At 35.8% G+C, this 12,732-nt stretch overlaps 1 protein-coding gene across 5 annotated transcripts in view; it reads left to right on the top strand.

Annotated features, from left to right (window-relative positions):
- Positions 1–12,732, top strand: part of PICALM (phosphatidylinositol binding clathrin assembly protein) — a 64,932-nt gene that overhangs the window by 26,382 nt on the left and 25,818 nt on the right. For all 5 annotated transcript variants that reach the window (XM_032184435.1, XM_032184427.1, XM_032184462.1 and 2 more), the window contains exons 2-10: positions 1,461–1,603; positions 3,702–3,777; positions 5,077–5,179; positions 7,217–7,310; positions 7,825–7,936; positions 9,257–9,363; positions 10,475–10,516; positions 11,235–11,320; positions 12,572–12,695. In XM_032184435.1, the coding sequence (XP_032040326.1) occupies positions 1,461–1,603; positions 3,702–3,777; positions 5,077–5,179; positions 7,217–7,310; positions 7,825–7,936; positions 9,257–9,363; positions 10,475–10,516; positions 11,235–11,320; positions 12,572–12,695 (887 nt within the window). The remainder of the gene's footprint in view (positions 1–1,460; positions 1,604–3,701; positions 3,778–5,076; positions 5,180–7,216; positions 7,311–7,824; positions 7,937–9,256; positions 9,364–10,474; positions 10,517–11,234; positions 11,321–12,571; positions 12,696–12,732) is intronic.

The following is a 12,732-nucleotide window of genomic DNA, read 5'->3' as shown; positions in this document are numbered from 1 at the left end:
GTGCCTGGAGTCATCCCGGTTTGACTTGTAGATAAAGGAAGGGCTAATCTCGCCATCTCAAAATGTTTTGGATGGGGAAGTCATTTCCTGCGTGCTTCCTTTACTAATTACACTTGTAAATGGCAGCTCTTCCAGTCCTGACAGCATCAGTTCCGAGTTTATGGTGGCTGTGCTGTCTGCTTCATGTGTCTGAAGAAAGCTTCCCATCTGTCTCCTGTCCTTTGCAATGAGAGCTTGATTATGGCAGGACAGAGCTTTGCCTTCAAGGGTGAATGGAACCTTTCAGGTGAAAGTCTCCAGTTCAATTTCCAGTAGACCACACACAGGCACGGGGCTTGATTTCTGATCCTTATTGAGTGATGCTCACTGGTAAGGCTATCTGAGTGCCAGTGACTGATTTTGGGGCTGATAATAATAGTAAAATGTCATTGATGACTGTGGAGAGCAAAGTTAAAGCTTCATATTCAGCACTAGCAAGCGGTGTTATGTCACCCTTGGATCTTAACAGTTGCTTCTGTGTGTGTTACTGTAACATCATGCTCTTAAATCACCTCTTCATTCATCAGCGTTTGAAACTAAGTGACTGGACTGCTACTTACTATTTCAGTGGTTTTTCAACCTCGTCTTCTCCTGGTGACAGTCCTGACCCTAGCAAAGCTAGAAGGAAGGTAGGCAGGGTAACATTTTTAAACACCCATTTGAAGATTCACTAGGTCTTGTCTATCCAGGCAGAATAAAAATTGGATAACCCTCTTTCAGCTAGCTAAACGTGGCCTCTGCTGTGCTCCTAACCATGATTTGTTAAGAAGAACCAACCATGTTTTAACTAAGTTAACCTGTCAGCTTCTGGCATTATAGCTAGAGGTGTGTTCTTTCATTTGACACTTCCTCTGTTACACTTTTGAAGGTGTTGATTGCATTGTATCAAGACTTAAGCAATTTGAATTTCGTATTGCTCACACTGTACCAATGGCTAGAAGAGTTTACCAGTCCATTTAGAAGCCAAAAATCTGAGGTTTCATACTTAAAATTAATTCTAGTCTTCCAGCAAAGCTTCAGTAAGTAGTAGCAAGTAAGAATTCTTTTGGTCATTAAAGTGTTGGATATTTGAAGCTGGGAGTTGTTAGAGGTAGTGTAAATTACTTTGGTGCTTCTGTTCCAGGACTTTCTAAGGCAACTGCAAAAAAAAAAAACAAAACAAACAAAAAAAAAAAAAAAAAAAAAAAAAAAAAAAAAGGAGGACCAGGAATCTTGGCAGTGAGGAAAGTGGAGCTTGTATTATGAGGTTCTGGTGGACCAAAGACACCGTGCTTTTCAAGAAATTATTCATTTCCCTGGAAAGCCCCACCATTTTCGTTGGAAATACTCATTTATAAAATTAGCATACTGATTTTTTTTTGTATGTTATTGATCTTCTGTCACAGAAGATGCAATAATAATTAAAAATGTCTGTTTTGCAGATTTAATCCAGTGTACAAATGAGATGAATGTCAACATCCCACAGCTGGCGGACAGTTTGTTTGAAAGAACGACCAACAGTAGCTGGGTAGTGGTCTTCAAATCTCTCATCACAACCCATCATCTAATGGTGTATGGAAATGAGGTAATACAGCAAACAATATCTTTCTGAGAACGGTTACAAGACTTCATTCCTATAAATTTCAGCTAAATTCTTCCACTAATCTTTGAAAGAAAATCTTTATTTCAGCCTGTTTTATGTTCAACTTTGCAGGAACATAAGATTTATTGTATTTGCCTACTTAGTTTTTTTCTGCTTCAAAGTTTGTAGTGCTTGTCCCGAATGCAGATTTGAATGCTGGAGGTACCTTTTCCTGTGGTGTTATTTTAGTTATTTAAAAGTCAACTCCCAAATGATTTCTACCATTGTCTCCCAGCTTTTTCCAGCGAAAGGAGCTGCATGTCTGGGAGCTGGTTTTGAGTGTGAACATCAAATTGAGTGTAACACCAAATCCTGTTGAACAATTAAACAAATGAATAAAACCCCAATTTAAACAAAAAGCAGTAAGTTTGTTTTGCTCCACAGCATTAATTCCTATGGGGCTTTATTTTCCAAGCATAGCAGCTGCTTGGATTTTCTATGTTTAAAAAACAGTAAAGCTTTTCTATACTTTTCAGGTTTTATTAGAAAGTATTTGTAAACATTGCTTGTTACTGCAAGCAGTACAATATAAGCTATGTGAGTTGAGGGATAGCTTTAGAAAATTACAAGTAGAATTCTGTAGAGAGGACCAAAACTTTTAATTTGTTTGCATTCAGTGTTCTTGTATTTCCTGTGGCTGGGTTGTGAGGTTTAAATTAAAAATAAATAAAAAATGCATGCCTGCATACATATGTGCAAAAAATACAAGCATTTACACACACGCACAGGTTTCTCTTGCGGGTTAGCTGCAGAGAGAGCATTTTTGGTCTTGATGAAATACACTGGGTCTATCCTTTGAAGCTAAGTAAGCCACAAGAGGGCAAACTTTTCATGTTGACACTAAGCATCATTGTTGGGCTAATTGATACTTTCGAAAATCTCCTCTACGCTTTTGCTGTGCTTGCACTTTTTAGTACAAATTTTAAACTGATACTGATACACTTTACAGTAATTAAAGATATTCACAGAACCATTGTCTGAAGTTCTTAAAATTTTAAGAATAAAGCTGCCAAACAAATTTTACTTGACAAGTGTGTTACAGGAATTATGAGCATGAGTACTTCTCGAGATTAAACTTTTCACAGCTAGAAATATTACTTGAGCAATTAACAAGGAAATCATTGAGTGCTGATGAAAATGTCTGGAAGGTGATAAAGAATCTGTAAATCCCTCTGTAAAAGTTGAGAAGCGTTTGGTCCTTCAGCTTTCACTTAATTCATTTATGGCTGAGTACTGAGTGCATTACCCTCCTCTAGTCTATTATCTATTTATGCTAATGAAAATAATTTAGTACGTGTTACACTAATCAGAACTGTTTTTCCTCAGTGAAAATGTTATTACAAGTGAATGATTGTCTGGATTATATTTGTAGCCACTCTCTAGAGAGTGTTTCATAAAATTATTTTTCCTGCTAACTGAAGATGTGCTGCCAGTGATCTGAAGTCTCTTTAAAAGATGAAAATCACATAATTTATTTTGTGAAACAGTTTGGAATTATGTGCAACTAACCTGAGATGTACTAAGCATGGTACTGTAATGTTTTATATGGGTTATTATGTTTAGTTAATGCTTAATTTATAAGCAAATAAACCTCTGTTACCTTATTTACATACTTAAGCTAAGTACTTATTAAAATTATGTGCTGAGTAAAGATTCCATGGCAGACTGGTAAAATTAAATTCACCGTTTTAAAATTGAAGTTAGTGAAACAACTTTGAGCATACAGAATGAGGATTTGTTTGTTTTTTAGAAGCTTCCTGTACGGTATTCTGGCTTAAAATAAACAGTCTTTCAGTCAGTCCTTCGTGCAGTATCTGTGACTTTAATTTACTCACAGATTTTTACTATTTTTACTGAAATAAATAACTTCATATGAAAATTCAGCTGAGTTTTTGTAATAGTTTCCAGATTTGAAATCAATTCTAAAGCCTAAAAGCTAAATTTTATATAACCTGGGTAACAAGAGTTTCTACTACTGTTACCTCAGTTCCAGCTCACTGGTAATATAGTAAAATAATTTATTTTTTTCCCTTTCATCTAGCGTTTTATCCAGTATCTGGCGTCCAGAAACACATTGTTTAATTTGAGCAATTTCCTAGACAAAAGTGGATTACAAGGTAAGATATCTCTTTCATTAAAAATTAGTAGTGTGCTGGCAGGCAGTAAGTGCAACTCAGTAATTTTGATGGACCCTTGTCATTGAAGAAGTAATTTTTCTGTGTATTTTACCCCAGAGTGCATTTCTTAATTTAGAGTGCTGTTGTGGCATGGCAGAAGTTACATGCTGGTGGAATTTGGTGCATCTTTTCAAAATAATTCCTATAAAAGTTTCTTATGTCTTTAGTTACATAGATCTGAATTAGTATTCTTGCTATTTCTCAGAAGACTTCTCCATTTGGAGAGGTGTATTTTGATTAATAAGTTAAATTTCAAAATGCATCATACGTGCATTGGATTCAGTATGTGAGTGAGACACAAACTGCTGTGTTAAAACAAAAACAATAAAACAAAAACCCAACCTAATGTATTTCAGATTTGCTTCAAGACTATTTCCTCCATTTTTGAGATGAATGAAATAACCTTTGAATTCTTTAAATTCTGTGGGTAAATGAGTTCTTACTTGGTTCAGATTTATTAACTGGGATATTCTTCCAAACTGCTACTCTACAGTTCAATGCAGTTCTGATCGTGCATGTAGCTTCATTTTTTTTTTTCCATGAGGTGTTTTTTGCTTTCTGCATTGCTGGTTGTAATTTTTGCTAGGAGTGCACTGACCCTGCTATGTTGGGTGATTGCGTAGGGACAGCTGCCTTCTCAGGCATAGCCAAGGGTCTACCAAATTGCCTCATTTTATTGAGTCTCAATTTCCATGCTCCCAGCATAAATTATGAACAGATTTTTTTTGGCCTGCATCCTTTTGAAATATTTTGATAACTGTTAATCTGTCAACACTGTCTTAATTTTAGTAAAATTTCTATCACGTTCTAATGTTTCCTTCAATGCCTTCTTTTGTTTTCTTCAATCCACTTCTTTTGTGGAGCTGATGCAAACATCTTCATAAGTGCATCATACAGGTTTTTTTTATAGCAATTTCACTCCTAATTTTAGGAAATTTGCATAAAAATACTGTTTTGCTTTTGAAAGTTATTTTCTTAGGAAGTGAAGTGTAAACTTGTACATAGTTTAGTTCTTCTACCTATTTGCAGTATTACCTGTTGGATTTACTTGCTGAATACAAGGAAGTACACAATTCTTGGTAGCACAAACTAACCTCGCAAAACCAGGCAAAAATTTAATGAATACCAGGCAAAAATATAATGAAGCTGTCATGTGTTAGTATCTTGAACTTTTAGAGTAAGGTTTTTGTTCATTAATTGACTGGGCAAGTAATAAGCTTCTGAAACTTCTTTTTTCAGGGTATGACATGTCAACATTTATCAGGCGGTATAGCAGGTATCTGAATGAAAAGGCAGTTTCCTATAGACAGGTGGCTTTTGACTTCACAAAAGTAAAAAGAGGGTAAGAACTGCTGTTTGGTTTGATTGTCTTGAGGTTTTGTCTTACATCTGTAAGTAAAGCAATTAAAGCTGAAATATGTTGGTTATAGCTTAGTGCTGTGTGCATAAAAATATTTGTGAAATTACACAGTAATGTCTGTTTTCCTCACTTAGATATGCCCCATCACACACTATCAACTTTCTAGTAATATATATTGCCAGAATATTTGACTTCAATTATTGTAATTGTACTTCTTGTAAACTTTGAGTTTAATATATAGAAATGAAAAACGGTATGCATCAAAGAATATTAAGAAAAACTGATACATTTGGGGGCAGGTTGATTGCCTTTGTAAAGGTAGGGCAGCTCACACTTTTGAGAGGACATTGTGGCAGTTGCTTTTTGTCTACCTGAATTAAAAACTTCCCTTGAAAGTGAGCTCCTTCAAGAGAAATTGGTTATTTGAGACTAGGTACCTGTTTTGCATGCAAAATAACAATGTAAAGCACCAGTAATTGGATAACCATCATGTTACTTATCAGGAGATCACCTTCATGAGAGGCCAGAGAAAGTGTACTAATCATGGCTAAAAGTCTTTCCTTCTTTGTACGTTATCTCTGTAAGCAGTGCTTTTTAAAGTTCAAAAAACATAGTTTTACATGAACATCCATAAACAGGATAATTTAGTGTTGCAAAAAATCTTAATTCACTCACAAAATTTAACTTAAAATTAAGTGGGGGTTGACCATAGCATTACACCATCTGCTACTGCCTTGCAGCAGTGGAAGTGGCCTGAGAACACTGTCCAAATCCCTTAGGTATCATTGCTAATACTGTAGAGCCCATTTTGTTTTAAACTCTAATAGTAAAGTAAAAGGGGAATTCCTGGATTCCTTTTACTCTTTCTGCCTTCAGAGATGATTGGAGTCCCAACAGCACCAACTCTTAGCCTCATAGCAGGTGTGGGAGGGGGTCAGGTGGCTGCAGATCCGCTAGAGATGCACACTTTTTTCATAGTCAGGATGTTTAAGACATAAAGAGGTGAATTATTTAGGCCTAAAGAGCATAATTATTCAGCCCCTAGCTTGTGCTTGGAGGTACTTCTGTGAGCTAGGAAAAATGCCTGTTCTGGGGACAGCAACCTGTTGGTTCCACACCTCATTTTTTTCCATGGCACTGCACCCGTGCCCTTTCACACTGGGCTTGTTGCAGTTGCTGTTCGCTGTTAGGAGGGAATAAACTGCTCAAGCAGAAAGCTGACCACAGCCAGCTGCCTGTTGCCTTCCAGGTTGGAGAACAGCCACAGCCTTTTCTGTGCAGATGCACAGGCTTGCACTTCCAGGAACCCTTTGGTTTGCTGCGTGCATGCAGATGGGCTGTAAGGCTGGCTGCTTTGTCTTACAGGCAGCAGTTGTTTCTTGTCACTGAGGTGATTTGACCTCTTCCTTGGCTGTTGCTTGTCTTGGATATTTAGGAGTAACTTCATGCATTTTTTTTCAAACAGACAGCAAAATAACACTTAGTCTATTCTGAGCAATTAAACAACCAGACATTGGTAGTTCACCATTAAAAGGAATTGTCATGTAATCTCTATAATCTTTCTGGAAAAGCTTGAAAAGCATACTACCAAGCTTGTTTTTTCATTCTTACTGCTTTCAGTTGGAAAGAAAATAATCTAGAGTGACATGAAACAATCAAGGTACTGGGAAAAGCATAGGTAAAAATATGCTTTATGAAAAAAAAACCTTGTGAGTGTTTTTTTGGTTACCTGATGCGTCATAACTGCTATATTTCTAAGCAATATCAGTTTCATTCCCTCAGAATAAATATTCATTTTGGAGTCATGTTTTGGCCAAATAAAAATTGGTGCTTTTGTGCACTGCAGTTATTACAGCTGTATTGGCGAGACAGCGTTTTTAAACATCAAAATGCCTGCTTTGTATGGCTGTATGAATTTAAATGTTTTCACTGACCTGTTTTATTTTCTACATTTCGTTTCTCGCTAACAGTTGCTTTCAAAATTCACTCAAAGGATTTTCTTTTGTTTTGTACAAACAGGGCTGATGGAGTGATGAGAACAATGAGCACAGAAAAACTCCTAAAAACTGTACCAATTATACAGAATCAAATGGATGCACTTCTTGATTTCAATGTAAGTTTAGCAGTGTGTACACATCAAACACTATTGACTGTTGTACAACCTCTACAGGCTTGTAAAATAGGTTAAGATTAAAGGTCTTGAACCTGATTCCATGTTCTTCCTTTTTGTTCATCTTATCCACAGAGTTTGAAAAGCAAAATGCATTTTGTTCACTGATATACCCCAAGAAACCAGAAAAAAAAATGTGATGCTAACTGGAGAGAATGCTTCATACTAAATCAGTGCTAATTGTGCACATTGTATAATAATTTTATTCATGTAAAAGTTGATTACTTCTGTGCTCTCTTCAGTTCTGTTAATTAATGTTAACATTAGTTAACACAGATGTTTATCAAAATGATTGAATTTATTCCCTGCTGAGAGATGTTGATTTACTGCTTACCTTCCAGTAACAGCCAATGATATGATCAGAAAGCATGCATTGGGACAGACTGCTGAAGTTCAGCTCTAAGTTTCCCAATAAGGGATCAATTCAGTTAAATTAACTTTTTTCTGATCTTCCTAGGTCAATAGCAATGAACTTACAAATGGTGTAATTAACGCTGCCTTCATGCTTCTCTTCAAAGATGCCATTAGACTGTTTGCTGCGTATAACGAAGGGATTATTAACCTCTTGGGTAAATATAACTGCTTTCTGCAATGCTACGTTTTGGGGAGGGAGCCCAGTAAACAATTGCAAACATCTGCTCTTTTTTTTTTTTTTTTTTTTTTTTGAGAAATAGAAATGGTAATATTACTGGTTTTACAGCAATACTTTTTTCCCAAGTCAGATTTATTTCCACGGATTTTCTGTCTGGTTCCATTTTTCACTGCATGTATGTAGGGATCAGTACGTTTTTGAAAGCAAAGCCAATTCAAGATTTTCTTTTTTCTTGTAGTGTTTTGCTTGTCTCGTTAAACTGCTTGGTAAATATGAGCCATAATACTGATAATTTTTTTTGAAGAACGAAGAAAACAATCACATTTTGTTTATTGTTAAATGGAGTAGGTTGATGTCAGTTACAAGTTTGCAGCCACAGTATCAGTGATTGATTGAGTGGCTTTTGAAGCTTTAATGTTGGCTGTTTAGAGTAATTGGTTAGTTATGTTTCTAAAGCATATCTTACATTTTAAGGGAAATTATAATTCCCCACTTCAGGTCCTTTCACTCACACGCTGCAGATAAAAGGGAAACAAAGTCTAGAAATAACCAAGTTTAAAGTAGCCTGATGATATGCCTCTTTGAGTTGTATTCTATGATTGGATCAAGCTATCTGATTGCTGCTATTACTAGTGCTGGCAAAATGGAAAGTAAACTCTAGAATTAGTCAATGAAGGACAGATATATTTAGAGTCGCTGTCAAGTTGTTTTCCCTCAGTGATAAGAACTCGGATAAAGTTGCTTTGATTGATGTTTTGAATGAAGCCCAGTATAGAAACAAGCCTGAAAGCACTATTTCAAGAAGGTGGGGTAGAACCTCCCACTTTCAGCACCAGTGTTTTGCAATCTGTTGCATCTCGTTGTAGGCCACCCTATAAAAAGAGACATCAGTCTTGCAGAAAATACCACAATCTTGCCTGATAGGTGGCTTCTGGATTACTGTAGACTTGTGACTGTCAGGTCATAAACTTTTTTTTTAATGAGGATGAATTTATATTTCTTTGGATAACCTATTCTTAGGGCTGACAATCCTCTTCAGGGTGCTTCTGTTTGAGAGATCCTTGAGTAACTGCAAAGTAAAGTGTAACTGCATCCAGGCGATCATTAGCTCGTGTTCAGTGGAGCTTTTGTCATTTGGTGCGACTTAGGCATAGCGACTTCAGCAGTTAATTTGGCAAAACAAATCTGCAGGCATTTTCTGTTTGCCTTGTTTTATTTGCTTTTACTTTTGAAATACACACAGGAACATTGCAGGATGCTTGATTTTATTTAATGCAACTATTCTTGCTGTTTATAGAAAAATACTTTGATATGAAAAAGAACCAGTGCAAAGAAGGTCTTGACATATATAAGAAGTTTCTCACTAGAATGACACGGATTTCGGAGTTCCTCAAAGTTGCAGAGGTAAACCCCAGTGACTGAGTCCTCTAGTTGAAATAAAGTGCTTATTTTCTTGTAAAGCAGATACTGCTTCCTTTCAGCCTGTCTAGTTTCATTTCCATCAACTGTCATCGTGTCAGTCTCTTTCCTTGTGATCAGTTCATTTGAGGACTGTGTTGAAAAACCTGACGACAAAATGCTTTTATATTTATACATTCTCCTTAAGCGAAAGATAAACCAGTATTTTAAAACTTCCGTGGTTACATAACATTGTTAGCAGTCCTTGAAAAGAGCCTTGCTGTAAGCAAGGTGATCTGCTACTTTCTCTGTATTCTAGTTTGAAACCCAAAATTCTGTCGTGCTAAGTTTTAGATGAAATAACAGCTCAACAAATAAGAAATTGAAATTGAGATAAGTAGGTGAACCTGTGATTTTTTTTTTAAGATCTTTTGACTAACTCCTATGGGCATGCTCACTGAAGAAAAATCAGTTACCTTGCAAAATGTGTATTTAATGTGTTTATTCTGTTGCACTTTGAAGCATTGCTGTATGTCCTAGTATTAAGAAATTTCTCAGTTGAGAATGCTGCTGTGCTTGCTTTACTTTTCTTTATTATTCATAACTTTTTTTTTGCAAAAAATCTAGGCAGTAAAGCTTGTTTTTGTTCTGTTTGTCCTTTCAGTTGATAGAGTACTAATCTTCCTACTGTAACAGTGTACATGCTGCTGCAGAATGTTTTGTTTGTGCATTTTATAAAACAGCAATAGTTAAGCTTCTTTAAAAAGCTTTGAAGGTGCTTTATTTTAGCACTTACATCTCTGTATCAGTAGGTCTCAACTTGGTCCATAAGTTGTGGGATAGGCAAAACTCGCCAGCCTTACAATTTTGAAACACTTGATTCTCATTCTGTTTTGTTTATAAGGTCACATCTGTTTAAAATCTCTGTAATGTGTGTGAATTTAGCAAAAGAATTTACTATAACCAACCATTATAGAGTTCAGATTGTCAATATTTACAATGTATCTGGACAGATTTATGCTTTTTACGTGATTCCATCTTAACATTGTTTGCTTTTTGAGCATCTCTGCCTGTCACAAATGCAAACAGATTCTAAAGCTCGTTTGTTTTATTACAGCAAGTTGGAATTGACAGAGGAGACATACCAGATCTTTCACAGGTAGATAAAGCTATTATGCATTTGTCAGTACATGTCTGTTCTGGGGTTGCATAATCAGAAGAATTTGGCATTATAACATTCACTTATGCTTTCTTGCATATGTTGTCACTGAGTTATTTCAAAGTTTGTGATTAAATCCAAATGCTGTCGGAGCCTGGCTTTCATATGCAGTGATACTATTTTAAAATGTTATAGGCTGTTTATTTCACACTCTAATTGAGTTTTGAGACAATGTAATTTTCATCATGCTTGATAACACAATTTGTCTCTGAGTTCACGTAATGAAGTTCTTACATGATGTTACGAGGCTACAATTTTTAGCAAGCTTGTTTTTGGCAACGTGCCCGTTGAAATAATTTGTGAAGGTTTGCAGAGCATGCACATAGAAATGACTTTAGGAACAATTTCCCTCTTAAAGTCTCCAGAAATACAGGCTGCTTCTGATTCTGTTTACTGTTTCCTAGCTGTTAATTTTTACATCTCTTGACATATTTCAGTACCTTACGGGTGAGTCATTATGACACAGAATAATGTAGTGAAGAGACTAAATCACCTGATGTTTAAAGTAATTAAATATCAACTGGATGCCAAGATGTGATATAAGTATTTTGAGTTGTTACGAGCTGCCTTAGAGTTATACTTTCTCAAAGTCTTTTAACTACTGACTTGCTTTGTCCTTAGGTTTTTCCTATCTCTTATCAGTCGTGTCTCTTTCCAGGCACCAAGTAGCCTTCTTGATGCTTTGGAGCAGCATTTAGCTTCTCTAGAAGGAAAGAAAATCAAAGACTCCACAGCTGCAAGCAGGTGCTTATGCCCTTGTCCTTTAAAAAACATAATAAATAAATCAAATGTTAAGCCCGTTATTTTGGGATTCCATTATGAACTAAAGTTTGTATAGGTTCTGCTGAAGTGAAGATTGTGTTGTATTAGTTATCATGGCATAGCAGGTTATCAGATGTCTTGCTCTTCAGACAGTTTCTTCCAGGTCAACAGAAATAGAATCTAAGGAGCTGAAAAAACTTGCTGTAGAATCGCGTGTGTAGTAGTTAAATTTCTAACATCTCATCTTGAGCTATTGAAGAAACTTTAAAAAAAAAAAAAAATACTGTCAGTAATCCTCATTTTGTTAACATCTAAGACTTCTATAAGTTACAGAGCATTTATTTATGAATGTGATTAAGATTCGAGATGAGAGAGAATCTTCTTTTTTTTTTTTTTTTTTTTTTTTTTTTTTTGTCAGAAGCGAGAAAATGCTTCCAGAAGTCCTTAAATTAAAAATGGATGCTCAAAGTAATTGGGGATTACAGTATTCATTGGTTTTTGAATGCTTGCTAAAAGACATAGTACAATCTAGAGAAATCCTCTAGGCGACTAACTTGATTAAATAAAATCCTTAATACTGGAGGATGGGGGAAAAGACTTGCAAAATTAAATAGCATTTAGTTTTTCGTGTTCAAAGAATAAGGCACATTTTGCTGCTTCTTGTTTATGGTGGTAACAATTTTAGGACTTCACTGTCTTATTAGCTTTTGTAGAGTTACTTTAGTCTGTTTTAGAAGTTTAGTATTTAACTTGAATCTTTTTGCACACAGTTAAGCATGGTAAATTGCAGACTTTTCATCTGGGTTTTACTAGTTGCACTGATAGTTTCTTAACTAAATCTATTAAATTAGCAACAGTTTGAATTGCAACCTAGTTCATCAGAGATTTCTGTGTATCTACACGTAATGCTGTCTTAAGTCAATAGGGAAAGAGCAAAAGCTTCAAATAAAGCTTTCTCTGACGGAGTTAGGAGGGGAAACATTTAAGGGAGCTAAACCCATGATCCAACATGTGAGAATAGATTGATTTCTATTTTTATTTTTATTTTGCAAGTTCATACAGTGTATCTTATTGAAACTTACCACGTTGTGTTGTGTAGTGATATAACCAGTGTTTTTAAAGAGTTCGAAGGGAGACTGAGCAGGAGGGTGGATACAGGCAAAGTGTTCTTCAGATGTTTCTATCACGTGTCACCTATTAACAGCCAGCTTTTCTCTGGTCCAATTACTTCAGGGCTACCACCCTTTCCAATGCAGTTTCTTCCCTTGCAAGCACCGGCCTGTCTCTGACAAAAGTTGATGAAAGGGAAAAACAAGCTGCATTAGAGGAGGAACAGGCTCGCTTGAAAGCTTTAAAGGTAAGCATACAGATCTTTTAACTGAAAAGACTTCTGT

The sequence above is a fragment of the Aythya fuligula genome, chromosome 1 (assembly GCF_009819795.1).
Source record: "Aythya fuligula isolate bAytFul2 chromosome 1, bAytFul2.pri, whole genome shotgun sequence".
Lineage (NCBI taxonomy): Eukaryota > Metazoa > Chordata > Aves > Anseriformes > Anatidae > Aythya > Aythya fuligula.
This window is presented reverse-complemented; position numbering and strand designations above follow the sequence as displayed.